General features: G+C 39.0%; 1 protein-coding gene across 2 annotated transcripts in view; it reads right to left on the bottom strand.

Moving 5' to 3' along the window:
• Positions 1 to 15825, bottom strand: part of MND1 (meiotic nuclear divisions 1) — a 95291-nt gene that overhangs the window by 78658 nt on the left and 808 nt on the right. For both annotated transcript variants that reach the window (XM_070415339.1, XM_070415338.1), the window contains exons 2-4: positions 12193 to 12258; positions 8040 to 8097; positions 4724 to 4872 (exon numbers count right to left, since the gene is read on the bottom strand). In XM_070415339.1, coding sequence (XP_070271440.1) covers positions 4724 to 4872; positions 8040 to 8097; positions 12193 to 12258 — 273 coding nt within the window. The remainder of the gene's footprint in view (positions 1 to 4723; positions 4873 to 8039; positions 8098 to 12192; positions 12259 to 15825) is intronic.

Here is a 15825-nt window from a genome sequence, read left to right as displayed (position 1 = left end):
TATCTTGCCTTCCCAAGAAAAGCATAAATTATCTCAACATAAAACACATATTCTATTATTTTTATATTGCCCACAGATTTGGCACAATGCATGCACAGAACAGGCACAGAGTAAATATCAGTAGAAGTAGTTAATGCAACCCACACACAGCTGATGGCTTGTTTGCTAGCTCAGAATATGTTAAAGGGAAACATATATTATAATCATGAGGCTTTTTTAGACTTTTTAAGCATGATCAACACATACGAGAATGAAATGTTTCCTGATTTAATTTTCAGATATCCTACAAAAATGTCTATTCTCAAGAGATGAATACATTCCTACCCATAACTGAAATCACTGACAGACCAAAGCATAAGAGAATGATGAGGGGCAGGGGAATTTAAGAGTTCTCCCTCTCTCTAATCTGGAAGTAATTAACAAGAAATTCAAAGGAAGTTCACATTTTACTTTAGCAATGTCTTGAATACACTGATCCTTCAGTGCAACCTTGAATTTGGAATGTGGTTCAATTCAATGTTAACTCAGTGCCTTCTATCTTTATATAAATCCCGCCATCTCTTGCAGCATTTCTTATATCTACATTCACCATATAAAACTTTTCACTCTTCACCTCCCTCTTTCATGTGTATAATATATATTAGCTTCAGCACAGGCTACAAGTTCTTTCTTATGAAGCATGGATTTTGAATTCTACTTTTTCTGGTATCTGGTAAAATGTTTTGTACATAGTAGACCCTCAAATATTTGTTCTGATTGAACAAGTAAACTTAGAGTATATACCCATGGGTGGGAACTAATCTAGCTGAATCTGTGACCACCACATACTAAGTGCCTACTTCCACCAGGCACTTTACACATATCACTTCAACTGCATCACAACCCTTTGTAATAAGTATAGTGTCTCTTTTACAAATTGGGAAACTGAGGCTTTAAAGAGGTTAAGAAAATTTCCCAAGACCCTAGTTAGTAAGAAGTGAAATGTGACCTAAATTCAGTCTGATTCCTATCTTTCCATTAAGCCATATCACTTCTCTAAAATAATAAGTGAGCTTCAGAACCTTGGTTGAGGGGCATAGTAGGATATTGACATGACTTCTCAAATTTTAGTAAAAGAATAAAGTAGGTTTAGATCAGTAGAATGGCATTTTTTTTTAATTTATAGCAAATGCCAAGGGCTATCAACCTTTTACAAATGATGCATTCTTCATTTACTTCTGGAGTGCTTCGAACAGAAGGTATTAAATCTATTGCCTATGTGTTAGTCCCTGACTTGACTTCTGATTTCTGAGCAAGTATGTGAGATTAAGCTTTAACCTCCAGCTTGTAAACAGGGGTGGGAAGAGAGGGGTGTTTCACAAAATATACTGGATGCCAACTCTCAGACCAGAAGGTAGAGAAGTATACTGACAGTAACTGATTGGAACATGCTATACCTCAATCAGTCAGTATAAAAAAACATTATACTCACTTTTAAAAATAGATTCATATACTAGGATACTAGCAAGAATCTCTTGCTTATTTCTATTAAAACTATTGGCCTGGTGCACGGATTCGTGCACATTGAAAGGAAATTAATTAGAAGAAAGATTCGTGTGGTAATTACATTACTGCAAAAACTACATGTCAAAATAGTATATATAATATAGTGTTATAAAATTAAAACACACATGCGATTGGCACCAGTGAGCTATATATGTATTACTCATGCACGAGTCGTTTATTTTTAAACTGCCAGTGTGTGTTATAGGTACCGGTCAGACGGACATAAGGTTGGTCACTTAACCTTTTGTATATATAGACTAGAGGCCCAGTGGATGAAATTTGTGCACGGGTAGGGTCCCTAGGCCTGGCCCGCGATCAGGGCTGATCTGTGAGGCTACTAGTGGGGCGATCGGGGGGGCCCCGCTGGCACCTGCTTTGACTGGCCTGGGAGCAGCTCCTGCATTGAGCATCTGCCCCCTGGTGGTCAGTACGCATCATAGCAACCAATTGTTCAGCAGGTCATTCCACCATTCTGTTGATTTGCATATTAGGCTTTTATTATATAGGATTTGTCAAGCTCCTCCACTTGCTAAGTAGAGATTATGCTAAATCCAAAGGCAAAAATATAAAAAGTGCTCATTTGGCCTTTTCTCTCAAGGTCAAAGAGTTTCTTTGGCTGGTAAAGTTAACCAAGAAATGCTTAGTCAGCACCTGATATATCCAGCAGCAGCAGTCATGAACTGCCTGGAGGAAAGTAATATATAACACCAGAAACACCAACCATAAAGAAACAAATTGATAACATAGACTTCATCAAAATTAAACACTTTTGCTCCTCAAAACAGTTAAGAGAATAAAAAGATGAACTACAGACTGGGAGAAAAACATTTGGAAAGCATTTATCTGATATAGGATTTATATCCAGAAAGTATAGAGAACTTTCTAAACTGAATAATAAAAATAAACAACCTGATTTCTTTAAAATATATTTTTATTGATTTCAGAGAGGAAGAGAGAGGGAGAGAGAGATAGAAACATCAATGATGAGAGAGAATCATTGATCAGCTGCCTCCTGCACACTCCCCAGTGGGGATCAAACCGCAATCTGAACATACGCCCTAGACCGAAATTGAACCCAGCACCCTTCAGTCCGCAGGCTGACGCTCTATCCACTGAGCCAAACTGGCTAGGGCACAACCTGATTTTTTTAAAAGGCAAAAGATCTGTTAAAGACACTTCATCAATGAAGATATAAGGATGACAAATAAACACATGCAAGGATGCTCAAATTATTAGGCACTGTGGAAATGGAAATTAAAACCACAAGATATCACTATGCACTTACTACAACAGGTATCATACCATGTATTATTCAGGATGTGGAGGAACTGGAACTCTGATACATAGCTAGTGGGAATATAAAATAGCACAACACTATGGAAAACAGTATGGTAATTTCTTAAAAGTTAAACTACACCTACCCTATGATCCATCTATTCCATCCTGAGATTTACCCATTATAAATGAAAAAAGATGTTCATACAGACTTATACATAAATATCCATAGCAGCTTTATTTCTAATAACCCAAACAAAAAACCCAAATGTCCATCAATAGGTAAACAAACTATTGTACATCCATACAACGGAATGCCACTTAGCAATAAAAAGCGAATGATTAATACATACAGCAACATGGATACATCTTAAAATAATTATACTGAGTAAAAGAAGCCAGGAAAGAGAGTACATACTGTATGATTCCATTTATAGAAAATTCTAGGAAATATAAACTAATGCATAGTGACAGAGAGCAAATCGGTACTTGGCTGGGGATGGGGCAAGGGAACAGTGGGCAAGAGAGAAAGACTGAAAAGGGGAATGAAAAAACTTTTTGGTGTGATGGGAATCATTATCTTGACTGTGGTGATGGTTTCATGAATATATATGTGTGTCAAACATCAATTTATTAACTTTAAATATAAGAAATATAAGCAGTTCTTGTATGCCAATTATTCCTCAATAAAGTTTTTAATTGCAAAACTTTTTGAAAAAAATACTGAGTGATGGCCCTAGCCAGTTTGGCTTAGTGGATAGAGCTTCACCTGCAGACTGAATGGTCCCAGGTTCGATTCAGGACAAAGGCACATGCCCGGGTTGCAGTCTAGATCCCCAGTAGGGGGTGTGCAGGAGGCAGCCAATCAATGATTCTCTTTCATCATTGATGTTTCTATCTCTCCCTGTCCCTTCCTCTCTGAAATCAATAAAAATATGTTATAAAAAAAAATAAAAAATTGCTGAGTGATGAATATGCATGTCATTTCCTCACAGGAAAAAAAAATGTGGCATCATGTTTAAGAGATAAAACATGGGCAAAGGATCTGAACTGATAGGTCTCTAAGAAAGATATACAAATGGTCAGTAGACACATGAAAAGATGTTCAACATCCTTAGTCATCAGGGCAATGGAAATCAAAACAATAATGAGATACCACTGAAATGGCTAAAGTCAAAGTCAGGTAGTGACAAGTTTTGGTGAGAAAGTAATGAAATTGGTAGGAATGCAGAATAGTGCAACTCCTTAGAAAACAGCCTGAAGTTTTTCAGTTAAGCCTAATCCTATATAATAAAAGGCTAAATGCAATGGTCCCCTCAGGAGTTCAACCAGGAGTTCGATCGCTTTCTATGACGTGCGCTAACCACCATGGGGTGAAGTGAAACATGGCAGGCAACCAGTGGTGGCGGCGGGGTGCTGAGGGAGTAAGGGAAGGAAAAGGTGGGGAGGCCAGGAGGTGGGGAACCTGATCAGCCCTGATCGTGGGCCAGGCCTAGGGGCCCTACCCATGCACGATTTTTGTGCACTGGGCCTCTAGTGTTAACATATGATGCAGCAATTCCTAAGAGAGATGAAAGCAAATTTTTACACAGAAACTAATACAAGATGTGTATTTGGTAGTGAGAAAGGGGTGGGTATTACAGAACTCTCTGTACCTCCCCATCAGCTTTTCTGTAAATCTAAAAGGATCTAAAATATTAGATAACAATATTATGGCATGTGGGAAGATGAAAGTTAAAACATTCTAAGATTCTGATGGGAGAAAGAGATGTTGATTATCTTTAGACTTTGAGTCAAATAATATATGTGAAAAATTTAACAGAAACCACTAACTGAAAAGATTAAGTAAAACAAATTTATTTTTTACAAAGCAAATGTATATTTTTTAACTGCGGTGGCTTACCTGAGACTCCAGAGCCTCCAACTTACGTTTCCTTGCATGAAGGGCTTTACTGGGAAAAGCCCAATAATAATTAGAGGTTCCAATCCTCTCACAGTCAACCATACCATCATCAACTAAGCTTTGAAGAACGTCTTTCACTGACATAGCAGCTAAAAGATATAATTTTTAAAGATATATCATAAATAAAATGAAAAGGCCAATAAGTGGGGAAATGCAACAAATTTATAGGTCAAGAGTTAATAATTTAATATATAAGGAGCTTTCAAAAATAGTAACAAAAAAGCCCAATACTGCAACAGAAAAACAAAAGTATATCAATGGGCATCTATACATGGGCATCTATACATGGTCAATAAACAAGAAAATGTTGTTTATTGACATTAATAATTAAAGAAGTAAAATAAAGCAATGAAAGTTAATATTTTGACTCTCAAATTAAAAACACTAAAAAAAATAAAGGGTTCAGGAAAATGGGTACTCTCAACATGGGTACCCTCATGGGTATCTAAAGCTTTAGGTTTATGCAGGCCTTTTGTGTAGAAATTCCACTTTTATAAATTCAGCCAAAGAAAATAATGATGGATATATATAAGGATGCCTGTCAAAGCAGTTTTCAATAGTAAAAAGTTGGGAACCAGTCCAATAACAGGACTTTTAAAAGTATTTTATTATAATTGAATATATGCAATCATTAAAGTTATGCTATAAAATATTTAATGGCATGGTATATACACATTCAAAATGTGTAATACAGAATGTATTATGTCAAAAATAAATTTAAAAGACAGTATACACTAATGTGACAGTGGTTATTTTGAGTAACAGGTTAAGAGGCAATTTTTCTTTCTTTCTTTTTACTCATTTTTCTTTTTCCAACAATAAACATATATTGCCATTTTTGCTAAGAAAACAAAAATAAAACTATTATGAAAAATAAATCCTATATAATAAAAGGGTAATATGCAAATTGACCCTAACAGCAGAACGACTGGAAATGACTGGTCACTATGACACACACTGACCACCACGGGGCAGACGCTCAATGCAGGAGCTGCCCCCTGGTGCTCAGTGCACTCCCACAGGGGGAGCTCTGCTCAGCCACAAGCCAGGCTGATGGCTGCCAGTATAGCGGTGGTGGCGGGAGCCTCTCCCGCCTCCTCAGCAGCGCTAAGGATGTCCGACTGCAGCTTAGGCCTGCTCCCCGCTGGCAAGTGGACATCCCCCAAGGGCTCCCGGGCTGCCAGAGGGATGTGTGACTGTCAGCTTAGGCCCGATTCCCCTGGGGAGCAGGCCTAAGCCAGCAGGTGGACATCCCCTGAGGGGTCCCAGAATGCGAGAGGGCACAGGCTGGGCTGAGGGACCCCCCCAAGTGCACAAATTTATGTGCACGAGGGCTCTAGTAATAAATAAAAAATAAACTGAACAAGTTTAAAAATCAGAAAAACATTTTTAAAAATAGCATGTAAAAAATACAAAGCCATAATGATAGATCCGTGTCATTATACATTTGTCCAAACCCATAGAATGTACAACACCAAGCGTGAACCCTAATGTAAACAATGGACTTTGGGTGATTATGATGTGTCAATGCAGGTTCATCAATTGTAATAAATGTACCACTGTTCAGTGATGTTGCTAACAGAAGCTATGCATGTTGGGAGTTGGAGACAGGAAATATATGAGAAATCTCTGTACCTTCCTCTCAATCTTTCTGTGAACCTAAAACTACTCTAAAAAAGTCTTTTAGAAAAAAATTTATGGATAGCATGTTAATTGCACATTAAATTTAGCAGCAAAATTTGGGAACAACATAGATGTTCAACAATGTGTAACAGGCTAAGCAAATCATGGCACGGTAAGTAGTCATAGAATTAAACATTAAGAGACGCAGGTGCTATACATAATTTCCTTAAAAGCACATGACATAGGTAAATGTGAATGATATGTTATATGAAAAAAAAAGACATGAACACAAAACTGTATATGCAGCATAATTCTTTCTCAGAGAAATGGACAGATACATACATACAAAGACAAACAGAACCTAAAAATAATTCATCAAAATACACCAAAATGTTTAACAGTGATGTTCTCATGAACAACTTTTATTTTCAGTATAGTCTTTATAATTTCCAAATCTGTTAAAATAAGCATGTAGTTTACGTAATCAGAAAGTAAGGTTTAAAAAAATATGTATCCAGTGCGGCTGGCGTGGTTCAGTGGTTAAGCATTGACCTATGAGCTAGGAAGTCATGGTCCGATTCCTGGTCAGGGCATATGCCCGGTTGTGGGGCGTGCCGGAGGCAGCTGATCAATGATTCTCTCTCATCATTGCTGTTTCTATCTCCCTGCCTCTCCCTTCCTCTCTGAAATCTATAAAAAATATATTTAAAAATAAAAAATAAAAAAATATGTATCCTATGTAGTGGATTTAACAGTGACCATTCAAAAGATAATCCCCAGAACCTGTGAATGTGACCACATCTGAAAAAGCATCTGTACAGGTATAATTAAGGATCTCCAGATGAAATCATCCTGGATTTTGGCTGGGTCACAAATTCAATGGCATGTGTCCTTGTAAGAGACAGAAGGGGAAATAACAAAGGGGAAGGCCATGTGAAGACAGAGGCAGAGATGAGAATGATGTGTCTGTAAGTCAAGCACTGCTGGCAGCCACCAGAAGGTAGGAGAGAAACATGAAATGGATTCTCCTTCTGAGCCTCCAAAAGTAGCCAACTCTGTTGACACCTTCATTTTTGACTTCTGGTCTCCAGAACTAAGAGAATAAATTTCTACTGTGTCAAGTACCAAGTTTGTGGTAATTTGCTGCTACAGAAAATGAAGACACCAGGTAAAGACAAAAAGTAACATTTAACAAATATTAAAACATACATGAACAGTTTTTACTCCTTTTGAAGTAAATTATGCCCATAAGTAGATAAATGTGTATATTTGCATGTATGTATGTATGTGTGTACATGGACATACATGCATACTCCATTTTAATTTTCCTAGAGCAAATACTCCAAACACAGGAATCATGGCCATGGCCCAAAGACATCATGTAAAGACTATGAGAGGGAGGGAGGAAGAAGTAAAGAGGCAGTGCACAGAGGATTTTTAGGGCAGTGAAAATACTCTGCATAATACCATAATGATGGATCTGTGTCACTTATACATTTGCTTAATGTATATATTACACATTATACATTTACAAACATTCATCTCTAGAAATTTGTTTCCATAAAGTGAAAGACTGTAGCAGAAAAGAGGACCAATATTTCCCTACATATTTCGGCACATCTTTGATACTTACTAATGCCTTTCTCTTTGGGAGCAATCTTCTCCATGTCTTTTAATTGAAATACATCTTTCTGTTTTTTAAAAAAATTTAAAAAGAAATGAAAAACATGTATTTATTTTCTACTATATACTTATATTTACCATAATTCTGTTCATACATAAAACAATGTACTAAAAAACTATACCTGGAAATCAACAATGCAATAGAATCAAGCATTTTGGAGCCAGAAGAAACGGCAATTATCTTGTTTAATGCCATAGAAGTAAAAACGAACAGGTTTTGCATGAACATACAAATCTTAAAGTAACTGGAGAACAGCTTCCCACTGAAGTATAAAAACTAGTTACAATGAATCATTTGTTAACACGAGATAATCTAGCTTCTCTGACACTGATTTTAAGAAAACACAAACAGTATTTTGCTTAGCATATATCATACATAACAGATTTAGCAGTTCCAACTAAAAACAAAACAGCCGTCAAGAATTGTTTATATTTAGTTTCATGGAAGAGCTACACTTAAAAAATAGGAAAATTATATATTCATGGCTGCCTATCAATCATTTTTATACATGTTGTATGTCCACCAAATTAAAACATTATGGGAACCTATATATGTAGAATATTTAATCTTACAGTTACTCCTTTCTTTTTGTAATAAGCCTTGGTTAAAGTGATGAAAAAAACCTGGATAACCAAAATAAAATATTTAAGATGGAAGTACTCAGCAATTAGAAGATAATTATTGTGATAATTGTTTTGAAATCCAAGATCTACTTATTCTAAAATGAACTTGAAAAGGCAACTTCAATATGATGAAAATTAGACTTCCTAAAAATTTAAAACTTCTGCTCATCCAAGGGTACTATTAAGAAATTGAAAACACAAATACTGATTAGAAGACAATATTCATAAAACATATACCTGACAAAAGACTGGTACCTGGGTATACATCCTCCCACCAAAGACAAATTGATGGATGGATAAAGGAGTGGACAGATGAATATATAAGTGATAAAGCAAGTAGAGTAAAATGTTAATGGTAGAATTTAAAAGTGGGATACATAGGTATCACTGTAAAATTCTTTCATAATAAAATGTTGTAAAAAGTAACTTCGTCTCACTACACTTAAAGATTTACTAAATTAAGGAAATTGCTAAGTCATTGATCTTAAGGCGTGAAATCAATTTTTGCACATCTGGGAATAAACTGTTTCAAGATAATTCTGTAAGGTCTCAGAGAACATGCAATAAATTACTGGCTTTAGGTGCCTTATGCATTTTAAAAAATCAATTAATCAAATCTATTTGCAAATGCTTCAGATTCCCTGGATAAAAAACATGAACTGACTGAGACATCTGCCTATATGTGGTCATCAAGGAGGAGCCCCAGACATACTGGCTGCCCAGTGGGGTTGCTGTGCAAACGAATGAGCTTGCAAAGAACTAGTTTCAGAACTAAAATGTGGTCATTTAAGTGGACAGAGAAAATGGTCTCAAGTATATACTAGTTTTCCCCAGCATTAAACAGAGATAATGAAGGGCAGATGAACACAATGTTCTTCTAGCCCTTAAAAAAAAAATGTGTGTAAGCTACCGCTAGATAACTTTTAATTAAGCACTTATGACTTGGGCATTATAATGTTTTATATGGATTACCTCATTTAATTCTTATACCAACATTGTGAGCTGGGTACAGTTATTATCATCCTCCTTAATAGACGAGAAAACTGAGACTTAGGTTAAATAACTTCCTTGAAGTCACATAGTTATTAGGTGAAACAGACTTCAGGTACAAGTACTCTATCATTGAGCTATACTTTTCGCATGTTCTTAAGCATTAACAGGCAAAGAATTCTTTTTGTAGTACATTAGCAACTTCAAATATATACATATATGTATTCATATGAATGACTATGTAACGTGTCCCCAAAAAATGTATACACACTTTAATAGCTGATAACTCACTTAATTCTCACTCCTTTTCAGGTTTAACTGACTTAAAATAATGGGTGAAGACAGACTAAGCTTTGAACAAAGAAAATTTATCCTAAAGTGCCACTAGACTTTTTTAAATCAGGATACATAAAAAATAAAGTTTATGATACAAAACTGGCAACAATTGAAAAACCAAGGGTGCAAAAATAACAAATGAAATTATTATTTTTTATTTCAGAGAGGAATGCAGAGGGAGAGAGAGAAACTTCAATGATGAAACAGAATCATTGATCGGCTGCCTCCTGCATGCACCCTACTGGGGATCGAGACTGCAACCTGGGCATGTGCCCTTGACTGGAATCGAATCCAGGCCCCTTCAATCTGCAGGCTGACGCTCTATCTACTGAGCCAAACCGGCTAGGGCCAAAATGATTCTTGATGTTTGCGATTCCACTGCTTCATATTATCAGCAGTGCCTGGACCAGAACAGTCATCAGTTTAAAAACAAGCATTGACAAAAAAAGATTATTCATTTTTATAGATTCCTTTAAATTTTGAAAATGAACTGTAGGGTAATAAATGCTGACTTTATAATCATTCAAAGTATGTATACATTTTTGAGGGACACCCTGTATATGGGAATATATGAACTGAAGTCAATCAATCAGTCAATTAATACAATTACAGTCATGCACTGCATAATGACATTTCAGTCAACATGCCATCCTATATAATAAAGAGGTAATATGCAAATTGACCATCACACCCTCACAAAAGATGGCCACCACAGATGGCCGGCAGGGGAGGGCAGTTAGGGGTGACCAGGCCAGCGGGGGAGGGCAGTTAGGGGCGACTGGGCCGGCAGGGGAGGGCAGTTGGGGGGGTACCAGGCCTGCAGGGGTGGGCAATTGGGGGGGGTCCAGACCAGCAGGGGAGGGCAGTTGGTGGGGACCAGGTCAGCAGGGGAGGGCATTTGGGGGGGACTGGGCCGGCAGGGGAGGGCAGTTGAGGGCGACCGGGCCAACAAGGGAGGGCAGTTGGGAGCGATCGGGCCGGCAGGGGAGCAGTTAGACGTCGATCAGGCTGGCAGGCATAAGTGGTTAGGGGCAATCAGGCAGACAGGCAGGTGAGTGGTTGGGAGCCAGCAGTCCCAGATTGTGAGAGGGTGCAGGCTGGGCTGAGGAACATCCCCCCTGCCCCCCCCCGCCCAGTGCACAAATTTCGTGCACTGGGTCTCTAGTCTATAATAATAAAAGCATAATATGCTAATTAGACTGGACATCCTTCTGGACGAAGCCAGGGCTGCCTGGGTCCCGGTGCTTGCTGGCGGCTGGAGGAAAGCCTGGGTCCAGGGTGCCAGAGGGAAGCCAGTGCCAGCAGCTGGGGGAAGGCCTACTCTTGCATGAATTTCGTTCATCAGGCCTCTAGTATGATTATAACAGAGCTGAAAAATTCCTATCACCTAGTGATGTTGTAGCTAGCCATCTCATAGTGCAGCTTACTCACATGTTGTGGAGATGCTGGTGTAAACAAACCTACTACGCTGCCAGCTATATTGCACATACAATTATGTCCAGTATATAATCCTACATAATAAAAGGCTAATTTGCAAATTGTCCCCTTGACTGGGAGTTCAACCAGTGGGTGGGGCTGGCCCCTCCCCCTGGCCAGCTGTATTAGTTTCAGGCAGAAAGAGGGACACAATCAAATATATGCTTCAGAAATATAATTCTGGGTCCAGTGTGTAGGACAGTCTGGATAGAAGAGACTCTGTGAACACTGGGGTAATGTTATTCCCTCATAGCTCACAAACACCACAAATATTTGCAGAACTTTATTCATTCTTCAGGAAATTGGTGAGTACTGATCTCTAATAAAAAAAAAAAAAGGTACAGTTAAGCCCTTAGCTGGTATGGCTCAATTGGTTGGAGTGTAGGCCCGTACACAAAAGGTGGCAGGTTCGATTCCCGGTCAGGGCACATGCCCAGGTTGCAGGTTGGATCCCTAGTCAGGGTGCATGCTAGAGGCAAACTACCAATGTTTTACTCTCACATCGATGTTTCTCTCTCTTTCTCTCTCTCTGTCTCTCCATTCCTCTCTCTAAAATTGATGAAAAAGCATATCCTCGGGTGAGGACTAAAAAAAAAAGGTACAGTTAATACTGGATGACATATATGTAAGGAAAAAATTATGCAAAATACTAAAAATCTTAGGGAAAAATGACTTACCGTCTCAAAAAAAATTTCCATCATGCGGGCTCTCTTTTCTTCTACGCTCAGTCCTTTTTTCTTCGACTAAAGCACAAAATTTAAAAAGTAGACACTGAATTTTTTTAAACACTGCATTTTAAAACAACTTGGTCTGAAACATTATCAGAAATGTTATGTATGATCTTGCCTGGTACCAACAGGCTTGGTAACGGTCACAGCCAGGCCTCAAGACTGACTTGAACTATTCTATGATTATAGGTCAAGCCTTGTGGTAGGTGCTGCCAGTACAGTAAAAACTGTGACTGAGACAGAGCCTGGCATTCTGTATAAATTCATTATTTATCAAATGATCCAGTGGCAAGTCACTGTATTTACCTTCAATAGACTTACAATCTGTCAAAGAAAATACATAAATATAACTATTTATAATTGATGAACAGGAACATGCACGAATTGTTACCCAGAACAGATTGAATTGCTACCCAGGGCAGAATGAGTTAATTCCACTCAGGTAGGGAGGAAGAGTTCACTAGGAAAGTCAGAGATGAGGAGGATTTTGGTGAGAAAGGTGTCCAGGGAAGACCACATAGAGGCACAATGTAACGGAAGTGCATGGGATATTCCAGAAAGACGCTGGATGATGACTGTATGGCATATGCACAGGGAGTGGCAGGTAGGGTGAGAAAGGTAGTCTGGGCTGATTGTCCAGCCAAAGCGAGCAGACTTTATTCTAGGCAATGAGCAGCTATTGCACATTTTCTAAAGCAGGGGGTGACAGATGAGAATTACATTTTAGCAAGATAGTTGTAGGAGCACTGTGGAGGGTGGGCTGGAGGAAGGAAAACCTATCCAAGTAGAAAATGGAGCCCATGTCAGGTTACTATCATCCTCTAACTATCGTTTAGCCAACCTGAAATTAAGATAATATGTAACTAAAATGCATGTTAATAATAAATTTTACTATATATTATTTACACAGTCCAAAATAAAGAATAAAAAAAAGAAGCCAAATTTCCTCAATTCACAGAAAATAAAAGAGAACGAGAACCATCATCTCTAGTGTTCTAATAGAGGACTCTGCACTAATGTTTAAGAGACATCTGCATCTTTCTCAAACATTGCACATAAAAAAATAAGTTTAAAACATTATACCACTAAAAATGCAGACATAAATAAAACAACAATTAAAGATCGACCATATGCAACCAAAAACTCCATCAGAAAATGAAAGCCCATGACACATGGGAGGATTTGGAATTGCCATTCTGAATAGGTATATACCAGAGAATGAGTCTTTATTCTATTGCAGGTCCTGGAACCCACCAACTCATCTTCACAGCAATAAATGACCCTGTGTTCCCTGATGAGTCATATGGGTAAAATAAACACCTTAAAGTTTGTATTTTTCTCCTTTTCCCCTGTCTACTCTCAAACACTGCGGTTCCCCAAAATTCTCTATCGATGCCCTCTTTTCCTCACACCTTTTCTTTGATCTCATCTGCTTTCACGGTTTTAACTAACACACCGGGTCCTCAAATCTTTACATGAGTCCTTGAGTGCGTTCCTGAGCTTCGATCTCCTGTATCTACCTGTCTGCTGGACAGACTTCAAACTCAGGAGGTCTGAACTGAACTCCTCCCCTCCCACGTCTACCCGCCAAACCTGCTGTTGCAGATCTTGAGTTCAGTTAGATACCACCGAGTTGCCCAGGCCGGAACAGCAGCCTGGCAGTTATCCTAGTTTCTTCCTCTTATCCCACAGCCAACGAATCACCAACTTCTGCCCATTCAGTGCTTAACTATTTAACAAATCTACAGTCTGCTCCATCCTACCACCTCTACCCCAATTCAGGCCTTCATTCTCTGTCTCCAACACAGCTGCAGTTACCTAAGCACACCTTGTTGCACCTTCGAAGTCCACGTTCTACACTGTCAAAAGCCTTCAGGGCTCCCAACCATCCGGAAGTCTCCAACACCCTGGAAAGGATGCCCACAGGCCCTCCATCACCTGGTACCACTCCTCACCTCAAATTTTACATGAAAACCTGGAGAGCTAAGCAATCTGAGCTGTAATACAAAAAAACTACTTGTAATTCTCCACACAGAGAATGTTCTTTACCATTTCGGTGCCTTTAAAAATCTTGTTCTACCTAAAACACCTTCTTCTCTCCCTGATTCGAAACTCCAAAAAGTCTCCCAAGGCATTCTCTAACCAAACTTCTCTGAGCTCACGGGTTGGGCTGAGTGTCATTCCACATGTTCCCAGAATACAACTTCATCATCACATCTTACTACAGTTAAAAAGGTTTGTTTACTTGTCTCAGCGGCCTGGAAATCTTCAGAACATGGACTGCCTTTGCCTTCCCAGAGCTCAGTGCCGGGTCAGGCAGAGGAGGGATAAAGGCCAGGCCTTACTTTCAGAACCACGCATCTAAAAGCTCTTTTACTTAATACTTAAAGTTAAAGAAAATCTCCTGATACTATAAGTGAGCGATGCCTTCAAATTAGTAAGTAAGGGGACTCAAAACTTGACTTGAGGACAACAAAGGGACCTTCTCCAATTAGGAGTCACAGAATTCCTAACGTCAGCCCTGCTGACCAATTACAATAAAATTCTGCAAAACCAAAAGGAGATGATATCTGCCGCCCTCCGAAGTGGAAGGATACTCTGCATTTCTCCACTTCCCAAATATACGTCTGGACTTATAACTGTTTACCCAGCAAGCCCGACCAAGTCAAAACAGCTATTAATTCACCATCAGGAAAGAGAAGGAAGGTCATCTTTGATTAAAAAAAAAAAAAAATGCTAAATTTAATGCTTAATCATTAACAACAAATAGGAAGGATAGGGCTTACAAAAAGTTTTCTGATTTGTTTCATGCGTCTCCATTGTCAGAGGTAAGCATCTGAAAAGAGTTAACATTAAGTATTAGGTGACTTCTGAGTAGAGAGCGATTGGGTACAGGGACAAAGTTAAAGCACGTGTGACAGTTGTCAGTATTCGGTTCTATGGGACCAATAACTCTCTAGAGAAACGCGATGCCACAGAGTCCCGGTAACAGAGTCAAGCGCGGTCCTGTCTGGCTTCTTACATCCTTTCATGCCCAGGTGGCTGGGAGGGTAGTTTAACCACAAAGAGGCCGTTATCAGTTATAATTACATCTGGACAAGAACCTTCACGTAAACAGCGTACAACCTAAATCCTTGTCTACCATTCGCTCGGCAAAAAATAACGGCCGCTGCACTAAATGAAGATATTAAAATCTTAGGTCTGTTTAATTAGATGTTGATTCTCTGCCAACAGAAGCAGAAAAACAAAAACAAAAAGCCAGCATGAAACTTGGAAGATTTATGCAAATGACTTGATGGCCCCGAAGACATTAAGTTCCCGGAGGACCTGGCGCCCTCCCAGGTGCGTCCCTAAGGAAGCGACCAACTCCCTGCCCACCAGCTGCCCGTGGCCCCAAAGGGAGATGCATGCCCTTTGGGGAAAAAACAACTGATTTCCAAAGGAATCATCTGAAGTGAAGAGTCCCTGGGTTACGTATGAAATTGAGAGCAGCTCAGACACGTCCCCTACCCTTTGCGATGCATAAACCCACTCAATGGTCCAAGATCAAGGGAGGCAGGTGGGACCAGGGCGTCCTGCCGG

Source organism: Myotis yumanensis, unplaced genomic scaffold, assembly GCF_028538775.1.
Source record: "Myotis yumanensis isolate MYYU_CA2020_CCGP unplaced genomic scaffold, mMyoYum1.0.hap1 SCAF_5, whole genome shotgun sequence".
Classification (NCBI taxonomy): domain Eukaryota; kingdom Metazoa; phylum Chordata; class Mammalia; order Chiroptera; family Vespertilionidae; genus Myotis; species Myotis yumanensis.
The sequence above is the reverse complement of the archived record's forward strand: the minus strand, read 5'-3'. Positions and strand labels throughout refer to the sequence as shown.